The sequence below is a fragment of the Nannobrachium achirus genome (assembly GCF_963921795.1).
Source record: "Nannobrachium achirus genome assembly, chromosome: 13".
NCBI lineage: Eukaryota > Metazoa > Chordata > Actinopteri > Myctophiformes > Myctophidae > Nannobrachium > Nannobrachium achirus.
Window position 1 is genome coordinate 41,743,903 of NC_137833.1, and position 17,664 is coordinate 41,761,566.

Sequence of the window (17,664 nt, forward strand, 5' to 3'; positions counted from 1 at the left end):
CTGGAGAGAGACCCGAACGGAGCTTCCTTCAATGCATGAGTAGTGTGTGGGCCGCTTCTTATCACCTGACAGGGGGAGTTTCCCCGGCAGGACGTAGCGCATTGGAAGAAACACGTTATTCCAACCAGTTCCCTTCCTCATCATCAGGCGCCCCGGCTGGCCAGGGGGAGGCAGTATAGAGACCAGCATTACTGCATGTCTTTTGAGGGAGAACATGCAAACTCCACACAGAAAGGCCCCTTCGCCAACCCCAACTGGGTTATGAACCATATAAACCATTTTACAGAAGACATTTTGGCCAGAGACGATGGTCGCCATGGTTTGCTGTTTGACCACAACGCCTGCTAAATATTCATGGGCATGTTTACCTCGACAGCCCAGGGTCAAAAACACAACCCAAAGGACATGCCAACATATCAAGGAACAAGGCTCAAGGAACTGACTGAGATTGATGTTACAGCTTCATTAAAGCGGCGTGGATCGATGCACTGCACAGGCCAAGGGAAATCTAGTCTGTCTGTGTGTGTGTGTGTGTGTGTGTGTGTGTGTGTGTGTGTGTGTGTGTGTGTGTGTGTGTGTGTGTGTGTGTGTGTGTGTGTACGGTACCTGGAAGGAGTTTATGGTAGAGGTGGAAGACAGGCACGCTGATGGTTTTGGCAGAGGGGTCCATACTGGAGGAAGCTGTCAGCTTGTCACTCATGACCCGACCCCTCCTAGATGGTGGCCGAGGTGGTGTGGATAGGGCACGCTTAGACTGGGACTTTAAACCTGGTGCAAACACACACACACGCACAATGAAGAGACCTGAAATCTCATCAATGAAAATCTGTCAAAGAACTGATATTGGGTATTAAGTCCAGTAAAAACCCTTTACATTTTCAACATACGTTTGGCATTTGTATGATAAAGCTCCAAAAGCTGTACAATTTGACTGCATAGATCATTTTTGCTAAATGTCATTTATTCCTCCTCTGGCAACAAGCCCGGTTCATAAACACCATCCTTTTAGAATTCTCTTTCACTCCAATGCCGGGTCAAAGCTGTCTAATCTCTAGTCCCTAAATGGAAACACTGCGAGGCCTAGAGGCGCTGCAGACAGCTTAACATTTCAATGATATGTATTTGTGCATACAGGCTAAACGATTCCATTTCCATGTGAATGGTGGAAAAAGGTGGTAAGGAGGGGACTGAGGGGTAGCGTGTGATTGGTCAAGGAGGTGGTACGTGGAATGGAACTGAACGAGGCACCTGAGGCCACAACAACGCTGTAGTTGTCTTGGAAACCACTGTCGGCTTTCATCTTCTCCTTTTCCTCGTGATTCTTTTTCTCCTTGTCTTCCTTCTGTTCATTAATCAGCTTTGCTGTGATACTCGGGGTGTCTAATAGACGGAGGAAAGAGGGAACAGAAAAGGAGAGAGGATTATTGGTTTTATTTCAGAAGTTTTAAAACATTATTCAAGCCTTGCGGTTATCATTATGTGCAGATGACAGGTGCGGTTCGGTTAAGGGAAACAAGAGGATACACGTTTACTGATGGCAGTATTTCAGGATTTATCATGACAACTGAATGCAAAAACAATGCTAGATTGAAGTCAGGACCTATGAAGCCAAATGCTTTTTTTACTTGCACTAACTCTCAGCTGTCTCCTGCACTGTTGTTCTCTTGCACTAAAAGTGAGGTCCTGCTGTCCTTGTGTGCCTGTATACCAACTAGGGCATTAACAACTTGTGATTTTTGCAAGTCGACTCGACTCAGTAAAAAGTTGAGTTGAAGTCGACTTTATCGTTTGATGACGTCATCACATCACACACAACCCCCCAATTATTTTGGGGGGTCCCCAGATGATTAACTTAATGTGAAACATTGTTTTCTCACTCAACTGTAAACAAACCAACATAAAGTTTAAGTGTATAGAGGGTATCTTCACATTTCTAAAGTGCTAATTTAAGGACTTTTTAATACCTCTAAAATGACAAACTGTCAAATATATAGAGGCAGAAATTGTGAGCATGTAGATCTGCTATTTTCACAATAGAATGTTTTTTATTTTTATTCATTTTTTCAACTTCGACTTTCGACTTTCTCTGGTGGGAGTCGACTTGTGTAATGAAGTTGACTGAGTCGACTTGCCGACTTTTTCGTTAAGGCCTTAATACCTACGCCTTTATATGTTAACCACATAAGCCCTATATACTTCATCATGACGAATAATCACAAACTCACAGCGAGTTTATAGATTATAGACGACAGGGTCGTTTTTAGCTATAGGCGAGCTAAGCGGCCGCCTAGAGCGCCATACTAGAGGGGGCGCCGAAATGGAGGGAGTGGACCCAAACCAGATCCAAACCGACTAAAATCACGCCAAAACCCGCAAAAATCTGGTTTATTTTCAGTTTACTATTTCTTAGTGTTTTCTAATATATGGACTTTTGTAGATTTACATTTTATTTATTAATGTTTTGAAATAATTTTAAACAAAATGTAGGAAACAAAAATAAAGGGACCCATAAAAACGTGTCCGCGACCCACAGTGCTTGGGAACCATTGTACTATACAAGCGGTGCACTTGAATGAATAAAGACATAGTGATGAATTGCTGTTGTGGGACGGCCCACCAGGCCTGACATCAGTGTCTACATGCATCAGAGTGGTGACACAGAGCCTAATGGTAGCTCTAGCAGGGCTATCAGAGGCACTTGGTGAAGATCTCCCTCTCCACGTCACTTATCAGATAAGCCAGCCTCTGGAGCAGATAACACAGCATTAGAGATTCTAAGGGGCATTGTCATGATGTGCTTTTTAGCTAAAAACCCTGGTAAGGTTTGCCGGCTCAACATTAAGATGTGGGTGGGTTAGTTCACGTGTACTAAATTTACACCCGCCTGTATTCCCTCATTTGCTAAAGCCTCACGTTTAGACACTAGGGATGGGACGATAAGCGATATTATCGTTTATCGTGATAAATAACACTCACGATAATCGTATTGTGGAGATTAAATTTATCGTGATATCGTCCTCCGCCATGCACTGGGATCAATTCACCTTTTATTTCCCTAGCTGCATATCCGGTACCATTTAACGCTATTGGTGAAACGTACTTAGAAAATACATACTTGATACAGTCTTTTTTTCCCCACTCTCTACCAAATCTCTTTGCCAAAAAGATAGCCGATCTACAAGCTCACAACGCGTCGCCTTACGGCGCGTTGTGAGCTTGTAGATCTGCTATTTTTTGGGCAAATGTTCAACCCCAGGATAATGGATGTAGGGGATTTTGATTATCGCGACACTATCGTAAATCACGATTTCTTTGGTCACAATAATCGTGATATGAAATGCTCATATCGTCCCATCCCTATTAGACATAATAGAAGTACTGTAAATGCCAGTTCCAGCCAGGTTTTTAGCACCATTTCTTTTTCAGCATCCATCCACCCACCCATCTATTTATCTGTCTGTTTCTCCACTTCAAACAAAAAGTGGTGTATCATGTCTTCTATCTGTTGTTCAAGGTCCCGGGAGGAGAGCCATTCATCACACACACAGCACTGGCTAACAGCTAGTGCTGCTAACACTACACGGTGGAGCCTCACCGCTGAGCTCTCTCGACCTTGACGACCAGATAATGTCCCAACGGTAAAACGTTTCTCTCGAATGACAGAGGAGGAGATTGCAGGTTTAAGACTCGAGCGGTGTTCGTTTTTAAATGGATTTGGGACCATTTGACTTCTGTTTTGGGATTGTTCTTACAGAAATGCATCCAAGTCGTCGTCTGAAGTAAAGATCTATTGAATTAGAGGGGTTCAAATTCACAGATGAGTCGGAAATTAATGTTTAATAATAACAAAACACTGGCCTGTCGTCTCAAAGTCCTGAGGCCAGGTTCTGGTTTAGGTTCAGCTCTTCTTTGGTGGTTACCGTTTAAAATCTTTTGACTCTCTGAACGGGGAAAATATATCGTTGTTGTGGGCGTAAACCTTGTATGTCCAAAACAGTTCGTTTAGTATTTATCATTTTAAAAATGATTTAAAATAGTGAAAATAGACGATCTACAAAAGCACAACGCCTCCCACCGCGAGTTGTTGTGTGCTTGTAGATCTGCTAGTTTTGTGGGACACTTTTGTATGATGAAGTAGGACTTTAATTTACGGAAAAACATACAAATTACAAACTTGGAGATACAAGGTTTCTGCCCGACAGTGACGATATGGGGGTTGTGGTTTGGCCAATCGGCCCCGTTGCAAACGAGCTGGATGTGAGTGGACGCAAAGCATGCAACTACTAGTAAAGGTCAATGTGCATACCCTGAGAGAAGAGACATGGTGGAGTCAGACATGCCGTTTGTGCTTCTGTGTCTTTCCATGCATGAGCTGTGATACAACATGGAACATACATGTTCCATATTGTGTCCAAGTGCATAAGTGTATTTAACAGACATGTCGAGCGCATGACTCTGAGAATGTGTGAGTCATTGTGTGAGGTACAGATACAGGCCGTTAACTTCAAATATGTCTGCAGGAGGGATCACATGCATGAATAATACCAATCCAAGCATAAGTGGGTTTATATACAGTATATCGTCACTGTCGGGCAGAAACCTCGTATCTCCAAGTTTCAAGTTTGTACGTTTTTTTACCAAGTAAAGCCCTGCTTCATCATACAAGGCTGTCGCACAAAAGTAGTGAAAACAGACGATCTACAAGCACACAACGCCTCGCGGTGCAAGGCGTTGTGTGCTTGTAGATCTGCTGTTTTCACTAGTTTAGTTCATTTTTAAAATGATAAATACAAAACGAACGGTCTTGGACATACAAGGTTTCCACCCAACAACGACGATATACAATATGGTCCTGTGTATGGGCGGCTGTGTGCTTGAATGCAGGACACTGCTGTGCAGTGTGCACTCCCCAGATGAGGAACAATACAACAATATTGATAAGTCTGGGACTGAAGCTACAAGAGGGATGCTCAGCAGTAATACTGCTACCGACACATATGACACTCCTGTTTAAGGGCAATCTGCAGTACACTTTGTCAAACAATATATTTTCAACAGAAACACCGGCGCTCACTCGGCGAGAGAGAGGGAGGGAGAGATAAATGACTTCACCCACGTGATAAACCGGCAATGCCGAGTACCAAATCTGAATACACTGATCGACACTTTGTGTTGTCAGCGCAACAACCCTGTCAAGCTAATAACAAAGCACTATTCTGCATTTTACTTCACTACTGAAAATAGAGCAAGAGTTGTAGGGCAGTGGTTCTCAAAGTGGATTCCAGGGACTCTGTGGGTTCCTTTAGCTGGGTCTAAATTGATCCATACAAGTCTGTAAACAAATGGACCCTCCCGTGTCCATTTGGTTCCATTTGTACACTGTCAGAGTTAAGGGGAGACCTTGAAATTTGAAAGGTTGAGAAACACTGTTGTAGGGGATCGTACCTCAACAGTGGAAACGCACCAAGATATTTCTTATTCAAACATACCTGATACCCGGTCAAGGACCTCGGCCAGCGTGGTGGATATAGGCAGATGGAGGGTCCGGTACTTGTGGCCAGCTCCATACATTGGGTGCTGAATCACATGGCTGGTGGCGTTAATGCGTCCTTTGTACAGCTAAGGGTATAGGTGAAAGAGATAAGGAAGTCAAATGTAAAATAACAGAGGCATATAGGATGAACAGATGATGATAATGCAGGGGTAGCTATGGCTGATTGAGGGTGCATGTACTGTAGCACAAAAACACAAGATACAAACTACTGCTGCTTATGGGACCATTATACTTGATAGTTGTATAGGCGGGCAATGAGAGAGACGATTCTTCTGAAAGCTGATCAGAGGGAACTGTGCTGGTCCAAATTCAACCCTCCCGACCATCCCTCATCCATTACTTTGCTCCTCCTTTGACCCCTGCACACACTCAGCTTTCTGCCTATGCCTTTATTGAAGCTGACATGGCTTCTCAGCCAGCATCAATGTTACATGTGTGCATCATCACGGTCGACATTTACTGCTTACTGTGGCCAACTTAGAGAGTCTAATTTGATTGACAGACCAATCACATTGTCAAGTTCCTTTGAGTCACACACCCAGCTTGAGGGAGAAACTGAGCAAGTGCTGTTTGAAATAAGCAGCATTGTGCCTGGCTTTGTGCTCTTGATATGTCAAAGCTGATGAGTCAGATAGGCCTGGTTGTCATAATTATTACATAATCGCCTAATCGCAAAAAATGTGATTATAATTGTCAATCATGATCATTTCCATGTTGAAAATATTTAATATATTTTAGGGCTGGGACTCGATTAAACAAATATAATCTAATTAATTAGAAGCTTTGTAATTAATTAATCAAAATTAATCACATGTTTGATCACATATTTGAGCTGAGAAGCAATTTTATTTCAATTAAAATGCATTTTGGTATACGAGTTTTTAAAATTAAAATTCAGTAACAGCCGCTCACTCGCGGCGTCCTCGTCTCGGACGACAACGCAGACGCGGACGGAGCTGATGTGTGAGCGGTGGGAGCTGATGTGTGAGCGCTGATGTGTGAGCGGGAGCTGGCGAGTGAGGACGGGCTGTGAGGAAGACGAGCGGACGGGAAGACAGACGGGAAGACATTCTCACCCCCACTGCGTCTCACGCAGTTACTGAGGTTAAGATTAGGGTTTGGGTTAGGGTTAGGCATAGTTTTACTGAGGTTAAGGTTAGGGTTTGGGTTAGGATTAGGCATTGTTTTACTGAGGTTAAGGTTAGGGTTTGGGGTAGGGTTAGGTGGTCGTTAGAATCCACGATGTCAAAGATAAAAGCACAAAAAAAGTAGGCTTCTTTAGCCAGGTTTCGCTAGCTCAGTCAGTAGGGCAGCATGGCTATAGATCACTACGGCCGGGGTTTGCTTCCCATCCAAGGAGCTGAATATTGGAGTCAGCATGTGTCGGTGCATGCGCACAACACGCGTCCGTTGTCCGTGAAGCCGTCCGGACGAGGACGAGGAGAAAGAGCACCTGCCTCTCTTAAAATTTCCCATCCACTGGGATAAGCGGTCTGATTGGCGGCTTCTCCCATTGCGTGCACTGGGGTTTGTTGACTGTTGGTTGGTGCACCGGTATGATCGGTATCCCTGAAACTTGTCCAGTGAGAAAGGTTCTATGGTGCAAAGATTACTTTTTTTAATCACGTTCATTTTCTGTAATTAATCAAAATTAATCAGTTAAGTCCCAGCTTAATTTTCAAACATTCAAATTGCGTAAATAGCTGCTCAAAACGTATCAAGCTTGTAGATCGTCTATTTCCACTATTCATGTTTTTTTAAGTGGCCTATAAAGTTATTATATAATAGCATAATGATGCTATTAATAAGTTATTTGTCATATCTGCTCTATGCATCTTTTGGTTACGAAGCTTAAAAACAAAGAAATTAGGGTTTATTCACAATGTTCTACAATTATTTGAGTGTCAATCAAGTAAAATTCAGCAAGAGTCAGAATTCTGAGTCCATGGTTTCCAAAGTACTGGCATTCTTTTCTTCAGAAACCACAAGGTACCAAAAACATAGCCTTGATGGCGGCCTGCCTGAATTTAAAGTATTATTACTTTTTGATTGCCATACGATCGTCTTACAATACCTTATGATATTCCTATACGTCAACATTTTGGAGCATGTTGCCATCATTTTAAATGTAGAAAAGGTGTTATAATTTGGCATTCTCATAAAAAGAAATCCTGCATGTTTTGTTCTTCATCATAGCAACACGTCACTGTCTTGTAGATCTTCCATTTATCGTATTTTTGTGTGGTTCATTTTCACCTCAGTTGTGTTGTGGATGTCATCTTGCATAATGTTGTCTGGAACCTTCTAACAACATGGCTAGAAAAACTGATTGACCTCAGAAAATGACCTTCACCCACACGTTTATATAAAAAAAGAGACAATAGCTTAGAATAATGAGGACAATGTGATGTCTTGAAGGTTAGAATGGAATTAGCTTTGGCCAATTGAAATCAATCTGAATCCCCTCTCCAACACATACACACTCCCCAAATTGCTCTCCTGACAACTAATCATTGAGCAGTATAAAATATGAGGCATTAACATGCCAGTTAGTACAGACTAGACATGCATCAGCCTGTGGGAGTGACTGTATTGCCTTCTTCTCGCTGTTGTTACGCTGTCCCCTTGTGGTTAATTGTGAACACTACAATCAGTCCTTCACATTGAAAGAGAACCACCACATGCTTTTTAAAATGTTTTAGTTACTTGGGATTCGAACCCGGGTCTCCCGCGTGAAAGTCCAATATCTTAACCATTGATCCAAAGTGATATCCCTATGGACCGAGGGAGATACTATACTTTTTAGGCCATCAGGCTGAGGCAGTGAGTCACTCCGCTACATATATAACTAGAAAAGTGTCCTCCACTGTGCAAAAGTCTCCGCCATGTTTGCTAGTCACGTTTTTTACTTGGTGATTAAAACAAACTATTTTTGCTTGATAATATCATTTCAATATCAATATCAAATCTTTATCTCACGATTTTGTAACCCATTTTTTTCACCAGTGTTAATTATCTAATGTAATCCTGGGCGCTACTCTCGCTCTGCCAACCTGGGGAGAGCAACGGACTGGACCTCATGCTTCTTTCTTTGCATGAGGAGTCCAAGCGATTCTTTTCACCTGACGGGGGGAGTTTCCCCGGCTGGACGTAGCGTGTGGAAGGAAAACGTTATTCCAACCAGTTCCTTTCCCTTCCATCAGGCGTTCCGGCTGGCCAGGGGAAGGCAGTATAGATACCAGGATTACTGCATGTTTTTTTAGGGTACCCACCATAAGAAACATGGGGAGAACATGCAAACTCCACACAGAGATGCCCTTTCGCCAACCCCACCTAGGGTATGGGCACTGATGATGCGGAGGACAGAACACGCCCACAGCGTCCACAGCAGGAATCGAACCCAGCACCTTCTAGCTATGAGGAGACAGTGCTACCGACTGTGCCACCGTGCCCCCCCCCCCCCCCCCCCCCATTTTAGGTTGTTTTTTAATGTCCACAGAATATTAACTATCAAGATGCAGAATTAGGATTGTTCTCCACAGAATAAAGGCATTTTCTCTGCGGAATCCTGTGGGGACTTATATTCTTAGTATACATGTATAGTATATGACCTAGTACGTTTAGTGTTAGTATATAGCTTGCCAGACTTATTCTTTACATTCCCATATACCCTAACCATGACCTAGAATCCTAAACCGGTCCAGAATGATTCATTACTAATGCCTTGTGTGCCATGTGCACAGTTGTTCAACTATAGAACAGGTTCTTGTTAATGCTATCAGTGCAGTATCAAAACCGATGAAAACTTAAGGTAGAGCTGAAAATATCCGTTATTTTCATAGCAATGAGTCTACCGATTAATTAAAAAAATAAAAAAGCAAAACAATATGATTTCTTCTAATCCACTGAATTACCCACTCTGATAAACCAAAGGAGTAGTTCACCCCCAATTTATTTTATTTATTATTATTATTATTATTTTCATATTGATTACTCACGCCATGGAGACTTGAGTTCAATAATATTGTTTTTGGTCGCATTCCTAAGAGTAATTTGATTAGAATTCCAGTTGGGGACCCAAATGCATTTGGGACCCCATCCGGAATCAATGGGTGTACATTTACTATAATCAATTTCAAGAAAAAAGGTCATTTTGGGGGTGAACTACTCCTTTAAGCCCTGTTTTGGTCATATAAAGGCGTCGTGAAGAAGCTGCGATAATATCCAATCTACAGGCTCACAGGACATCACATCGCAAACCGATGTGAACTTGTAGATTGACCTTTTTGCCAGACCCATGAAATGGGTAGGCCTACATAAGCAAATGTCGGTCTGTCTGTCCGGGTTTTCTATATAAAGGGTATATATGATGATGACATGATGATGACATACCTACAAAAGGCATGATGTCATAAATGATGATGACAGACAGGGGGTCTGGCACAACCAGGTTGACCTGGTCTAGTTTCTATCCATTTACCCCCTAAGATGTTTTTATTTTAATTGATTACGTTATAATCGCAAAAAATCTATTAACCTAGATTTTTCCAAGGAATAATTAAGGGTCTGATAGTAGCTGCTGATCCATACCTGAGAAGAAAGTCAGACCAAATAAATACATAAACCCTAAATTCACTTAATCCTTGCTGTAAACCAAGAGACACTGAAAGAGATATTTTCTCTAAAACTTAAAAGTATTCCAAATTATTTTGCTTAAATCGCATTAGGTTTGCCTCCGCAGCACATTTCAATCTCAGCAGGGAATCTTTATTTCAAAAGGTAAAGGGACACAGTTTGTACATGCACAAATCCTCAAAGGGCTTTAGTTCTTCCAGATAGTCCTACCAAAAGGTAGAGCAAAACCTAGTTGTGCTCAACTGAAAAATGCCTCATCCTAGGGATGCCCCGATCACGTTTTTTTGCTCCCGATTCGATCCCGATCAAATATTATTGCTTCCGATTCGATCCCGATCTTTCCGGATCCGATCTTTTGGCAAGGCATTAAGAAAAAAATAAATCTATTCATTCTATCACTTAGTGCAGCACTGAATCAACAAATTAAAAACAAAGCTTATGAGTAGTGTACCACAAAATAACCATGCAAACTAAATCAAATTAAGAGCAGAATAGTGCAATAAGAACATAATTCTATTACTTTTTTTTACAAAACGAAAACAAAACAAAATATTACATTTAAATATCCTGTGTTGAACAAACTAAAATATGTCTAAAACCTCAGTAAACTTCTTCATAATCACATATAGGCCTATACCTGTCTCCAGCCACACATCACACACAAACTATATAAAAACTGGTTAAACATTGGCCATTTTTAAAGTTGAAACAAAATAAGTTAAGAACCAATTAACCAGGCTGCTTGAAAAGTATGCATCTGTAGCAGCTAGTTGACAGTGCAGAGAGACATAATTGCCTTCCTTTGATCCATTAACAAGGGGCCTGTTACTACTTATTGGCATCAGCTGCCAGCTGGACACAGAGTCTGACACAATCACCTCCCCTCTGCAGGGCTCTGTGTCTGTCTCATTTCTCCAAAAGCCCTTTAATGATTGAAAATGATTAAGGATTACTGTGATTATGGTAAGCTTACGTTTCATATCGCATTCACCTTACCTGTAACTTTCACTACTCCCAGAAAATATTTTTTTGGATTTTTTTCTTTTTTTTTTTTTTCCCTAATTTTTTTTCCCGATCTCCGATCTTATAAAAATGACCATATCGGCGGCCGATCCGGTCACGTGATTGGGATCGGGCAACACTACTCATCACTATAAATAGAAATAGCCTACATGCTAGCAGCAGCTCTTCCTACTCTATCAGCCATGATGCTGCTAAGATGTTGTGGTTTTATGTGTGGTATTTACTCTTTTTGGGAAAGCCCAGGATATCTAGAAAGTATTACTGTAGCTCAAGTTGACTGGCTGACTCAACAGGGACTAGAAATCGTCTCAGTCAGACCCGTGTTTTTCCAGGGAAAGTATGACACTAGCAAAAGAATATATATTTTAAGAATTTCTCCACAATATTAATACATTTAGATTATATCTTTTATTTTGTAGAGTAACTGTTGCATAATCACAATAGTACACTAAAGGGTGTGGTTTACTGTAAATATTGGCACTTCAGAGATGCTTATGGAAGTCGGAGCAATCGGCTCATTCCTGATCGCATCACTGCTACGCCAATGTCAGTAAAGCACACTCTCTCGTGTAATATTGTTCTACAATTCTATAATTTATAATTCTCACCTCTCCACTTTCTAAATGAAGTCCCTGCTCCCTGCCTATCACCTGTTGGGGCGGCTGCTGTTCCTGCTGAGTTACAGACAGAAATACATTATTTCCAAAAGAAAATATTGAAAATGCAAATACTTTCAGGCTTGAGGAGTTAAATTTTAACAGTGAAGCAGTGACCTCTTGTTAACAGAAAAGCCAGTGAGAGAGGGAGAAACCGATCTAAGCCGTTTCTCCTCAGTAAGTTTTCAGATTGTAAAAAGTGGAGGGATCAGCAGGGGACATGTCCTCCCCTATGCCCTGTGTCCCCCCTGGTACATGACTCCCCTGTATTTTAGTATCAGGCAGTGCCTAGCCCATAACTTGTACACAAAACAGTATTGGAAACCACAGGGTCAACCAGTTTGAATTCAGATCCTGCTGAGACATAAACTTCAGTTGCTTATTGAGTAACAATAATGACATCACTATATCTGTCTTTGAAGGGCAATTTCCAAAGATACAATAAATTGAGGTCACAAGTGGGGTGAATTAATATATATACCCATCATAATCTCTACTCCAACTCAAGCCACGAAGTGTAGGCAGAATGTGAAACTCACCGGACAGGGAGACTGTAGGAAAACTGTGACTTTCTCATCCTCCAACATGAGCTGCAAGAAAAGCCTGCGGATGAAGCCTGAGATGTTGCCAGACACGGGCACGTTCCCTCGCTGGGGTGCCGACTGGAAGAGCTCACACAGCACCTGGTACAGAGAGAACACCATGCATCAAGTTACCCAGCGCAAACACTGTGTATTACAAGCTGGAGGCCACTGGAGAAATATTTAAACAGATGTCATCTCGAAGCACTGAAAATATAACAGCGCCTCAAAGATTATCATTGAAATCATCAAGACCCCTGACTGACTCAAGATCTCTTGACGATAAAACACATGATAAACACAAGCGTTCGTTCATTCACCATTAAAAAAAGGAAAATGTAATCAAAAAGAGACTTCAATTTGACAATGCAAGGTAGAATTGTTTAAAGTCCTTTCATTCAACTCCTGCCAAAATGAGAGATCATAAGCAGACCTGCGCCATAAGCCGCTGGTTGTTGGGGTGGCATGAGATGCACTGCAGGAAGAAGGCCACCGTGGCGTTCTCCAGAGCAGTCCTCTGCTGCGTGGTAAGCCCACCAGCCCGACCCGCCGCCGCTAGTGAGTAGCGGGACCCTGAAGGTTGAGGCTGGGGTGGAAAGGGGCACGACGTGGCTGCACCCGCACCCATCGCCTGAGCTCCAGTCGCACCAGCAGTGGCCGCACCGGCACCCGCGCTGGCACTGGAGTGGCAAAGCAGGAAGAGCAAGGCTGTCCATAGCGGGTTGACCTCAGGTCCTCCTAACCAGTCTTTCATGGCGTGACTGTTCCCCACTTCTGTCAGGAAGCGCAGCACTGGGGCGGCCAGCTCTGCCGACAGAGGTGGCCGGCTGGGTGGAGAAGAGGCGGAGGACGAGTGGGCATGGTGATGGTGGTGGTACTGTCGTCGGTCGGCCTGGGCAGAGGCCGCTGCGGGCAGAGGCAGGTCAGCACTGGCCAGGAGGCCACAGCAAAGCTGGGCCAGGCTCCGGACCAGGAGGGAGGGCAAGCCAGAGTCTAATAGCTGCTTAATGGCTCCCGGGGACTGTGAAGCAGCCGCTAGCGTCGCCAGCTGCGACTCGGACAAATTAACCGGTGGTCTCGCGTGCTTGGAGTCGTCTGTGAGTCCCGCCGAGGCGGCCGCCGTGGCATTGGCGTCGTGCTGCTTCTTGCCGTCGTCGGTCATGGAGAGGCGATGGTGTTGTGTCTGGGAGTGGCTAGCACTGGGCGCCACGATGCCCATCCAGGACATGAGCAGGGAGAAATAATTAGGGTGAATGTGGCACATCGAACAGAGCAGGCTGTCCACAGCCTTTTTCAGCACGATGTTGCAGGGCAGCGACATGGACCAGTTGTACAGCAGCCTGTCAGGGAGAGAGGGATAATAAGAGTAATTGAGAACAAGTGAAGAATGAATGAGGGACAGCACAAATCGACATCGTTAGGACTATGGTGAGTCATGTTACATTTTAGAAACGGCAGTCAAGAATCCGTTTCATTGGCTATTGCAATTGTAATATTCTACAGCAATTTTTGGAAACCAAGTTATTTTTACGTTTTCACTTCCTGCTAGCAATAAACTATTAATGTTCACAGAAAAGCAATGCAGTATTCATGCCCACAGGGGCACGTCTGCAAGACGCACAACAAATTTAATGGGTCTGAGAGGTTTCACATCAAACAACCAGTTCAGGTTTTTAACTGTTTAATTGTCACCAGGGTTACTGAGAAATGTCCACTGGAAGCTTGCTGCATCATTGGTGTCAGCTAGCCAACATCTGACTGGCTGACTAGATGACACCATCAGTTTGCATTAGCATTGCTACAAAATGCAACAAGTTAAGCGCAGAGCCAATTTAACCCTTTTAGGCCAAGAATTATTGAATGCTTTAACTATTGAAAAATAGCAGATATACAAGCTCACAGCGCGGCACCGAGTGCCGCGCTGCGAGCTTGTAGATCTGCTATTTCTTTAAATCGTGAAAATGTGTGCACATTTTCCAATATATTTTTTTCAAAGCAAACTTTTGTAACTCAAATCTCTGCTTCTGGGGGGTCCCTGGAACAACATATTTTGAGATGGGGGTCTGCGGCCAAATAAATGTCATTTTGGGGGTCCTTGACATGAAAAAGTTTGAGAACAGCTGATTTAGAGGAAGGATTTAGAAGTCGGGTCAAAGATCGGGTCAAACATATTCAAAGACATGCACACATTTTCACGATTTTTCAAAAATAGCAGATCTACAAGCTCGCAGCGCGGCACTCGGTGCCGCGCTGTGAGCTTGTATATCTGCTATTTTTCAATAGTTAAAGCATAAAATAATGGTTAAAGTGGTTAAAATCTAACGCGACTCGGGCGCGTTCCAGATCTTTGAGAGTTAAAACAATAACCTTGGTGATGTGGTATGAAATCTATACTCACTCAAACAGCTCTCTGTCCAGCAGCACAGGGAGATCGTAGTCGACGGGCAGCTCATAGCTGTGCCACAAGATCGCCGCAACACAGTGGAGGTGGGAGGGCGAAGGCATGAGCAGGCCGTACTCCCTCAAAGACGAGGAGGCCGAACACGGGCCCATGTAGCCAATGGGACCACTCCGTTTGTGGGCCGCCACCCGCGACGAGTCATGGACCCACTGCAGAAGCGCCTGAATCCTGGAGGATACAACATGGTGGCAAAGTTAGAATATAAGGTTCATTTTCTGGAAGACATCCTTGTTGGAATTCTGTTTCTTCAACTGACAGTTGGTTTCTGAGCTACCTTTTTGATATGGTTCACATTGACATGCTATGTATTCTTCTCACTTCTTCTCCTCAGCATCTATCTGTGCTTTAATGACTTTATCGTTGCCAAACAACCTTTTACATGACACTAAAATATGACAAGGGGTCCAAGAGGAGACTTTTTTACGGTCAACTCTTCAGTCTATCCAGGAAATCAAATTGACAGAATACTATTCCTCACTGGTTAAGCTCATGGATGATGTACCTGTCTTTGGTGCCAGGGTCTTGGGTGGTGCCAAGCTGGTAGAGAATATCTATGGTGGAGTCTGAGGAGAGGCCGTTGAGTCGTCCGAACAGCAGGGGACTGTTCAGATCTAAATATAACAGCACAAGGAACAAAGAATTAGGACAGCCATTGATTGTGAATGATCATTTAATGAATGTCTCCCTTAATTGCCTCCTCCAGGGACCTCATTAGCCCATTACAAGTTTCTTTTTAAAATCAGAACTGAAAACATTTCCACTCTAGGCATTTTTTTAACATTTCTGGTCACTATACAGGGTTCCCACACATTTTTATTATTAATTTCCAAAACTTTTCCAGAATATTTAACCCGATTTCCAGGACTATATAACAATAACTCAGCTCAATAAGGAGTCGCTTACTCCTATGCGCAATGCCCAAAGACAGGTAGTGTATGCCAGTGGTTCTCAACCTTTTCAGGCCGTGACCCCCGAAAAATAATCATATTTGAACTGGGGACCCCCCCCACCCTGACGAGCACTAAGAGTTGAGGAATTTTGTATAACACGTTTCTATTGTGAAAATAGCAGATCTACATGCTCACAACGCCTCGCAACGCAAGGCGTTGTGAGAATGTAGATCTGCTATTTTCACAATTTCTACCTCTATTATTTGACAATTTGGCAAATGTTTAATTTGTCATTTCAGAGGTATTAACAAAATAAATAACCAAAGACAATGCATAGCAATTTTTTCCAGGACCTTCCAGGACCCTTGATCAATTCCAAAACTTTTCCAGTACTGGAAAAATATTTTTCTAATTTCAGAATATTTCCAGGAATTTCATGACCGTGGGAACCCCGACTAAAATTGCAAGTTAACTAACAATTATGAATGAGAAACATCTTACTAGCAGGGTCGGTGCCGGACGCGGCACAGTTCCGGAGCAGGATGTCAATGAGCTTGAGTCCAATGCGGGTGGACTGCAGGCCTATCTTGACCAGCACCGCCTCGATGTTGGGCGAGTGCATGCCGCAGTAGGGCGACATCAGCAGGGCAGCGCAGGTCTGCAGCAGGTTGGCGGTGGGCGCAGCGGCACTCGCCATCATGGCCTCCAGGTCACTGACGTGAGTCAGGCAGTGGTGGAGCAGACGCAGCCAGCCAATACTACAGGACAAATGGATGGTTATATACTGCAGGGGTTCCCAAACTTTTTTTGTCTCAGGGCACCCCATAAATATCTTTTTAATCCAAGGCACCGCTAAATTATAATTTTCACTCCCAGCACCTTATATTTATTGCATATCGTCGTTGTCGGGTGGAAACCTTGTATGTCCAAAACCGTTCTTTTGTATTTATCATCTATAAAATGTACTAAACTAGTGAAAACAGCAGATCTACAAGCACACAACGCATCGCGAGGCGTTGTGTTTTGTGCAACAGTTTGTGTTTTGTGCAACAGTCTTGTAAGATGAAGCAGGGCTTTGCTTTACCAAAAGTCGTACACATTTGAAACTTGGAGATACGAGGTTTCTGCCCGACAGCGACGATATTTGAGTGATTATGTTACGAGGAAAGCGTTGAGATAATAGCCATTTTGGTCAGAACTGACTGAAAATAACTTTGTACTTCCAAGTTTAAAATGATACTCAATATTTTTTCAAGTGTCCAAATCAATTCCAAATATTATCAAATTATCTCGTGGCACCCCTGGACTGCCGTCACGGCACCCCAGGGTGACCTGTCACCCACTTTGAAAACCCCTGATATACTGAATAAGGAAAAGAACTGAAAACCCAAGTTAGTACGTAGTAACTGATATACCAGCAAGCACACACTAACACCAACAGGACCATTGAAGACCTGTTGCTACTGTTTTGTCATTTTTATTATTATTATTATTACAGATATTTTAGTTTAGTTTTTATGTTATTTTATAATTCATTTTAGAAAAGGAAAGGTATCACTTTAAAAAAGGCAGGTTTTTAAGAACCTGCATTTTTAATGCATCCAGTAACCAATAATGATTAACTGCAATGCTTGGTAATAATGTTTAAAACTTGGGAACGTGTCAGCACTAAAAAGAGGTTGGTGCATTTTTGTGCAAGTCTCCTGTAGGCACACAGACAAACACTTTCACAGTAGACATAGCTGACAACACCTGCTAAACGTGTTTCCAAAGAAAAATCTATTCAAACTATTCAAACAATCAATCAACAGCAAAAGGGTTTATTTTAGCAAAGGTCGTAGGGAACGGGAATCGAACTCATGAA

At 42.9% G+C, this 17,664-nt stretch overlaps 1 protein-coding gene across 19 annotated transcripts in view; it reads right to left on the reverse strand.

Annotated features, from left to right (window-relative positions):
* The window catches only part of birc6 (baculoviral IAP repeat containing 6), a 174,522-nt gene that overhangs the window by 84,103 nt on the left and 72,755 nt on the right, over positions 1 to 17,664 (reverse strand). For 12 of the 19 annotated variants that reach the window (XM_080741087.1, XM_080741085.1, XM_080741074.1 and 9 more), the window contains exons 52-60: positions 16,302 to 16,558; positions 15,413 to 15,521; positions 14,848 to 15,078; positions 12,883 to 13,789; positions 12,408 to 12,551; positions 11,821 to 11,886; positions 5,490 to 5,619; positions 1,249 to 1,380; positions 607 to 768 (exon numbers count right to left, since the gene is read on the reverse strand). In XM_080741087.1, the coding sequence (XP_080597213.1) occupies positions 607 to 768; positions 1,249 to 1,380; positions 5,490 to 5,619; positions 11,821 to 11,886; positions 12,408 to 12,551; positions 12,883 to 13,789; positions 14,848 to 15,078; positions 15,413 to 15,521; positions 16,302 to 16,558 (2,138 nt within the window). The remainder of the gene's footprint in view (positions 1 to 606; positions 769 to 1,248; positions 1,381 to 5,489; positions 5,620 to 11,820; positions 11,887 to 12,407; positions 12,552 to 12,882; positions 13,790 to 14,847; positions 15,079 to 15,412; positions 15,522 to 16,301; positions 16,559 to 17,664) is intronic. The other 7 variants (XM_080741078.1, XM_080741077.1, XM_080741079.1 and 4 more) reach the window with 2 other exon arrangements.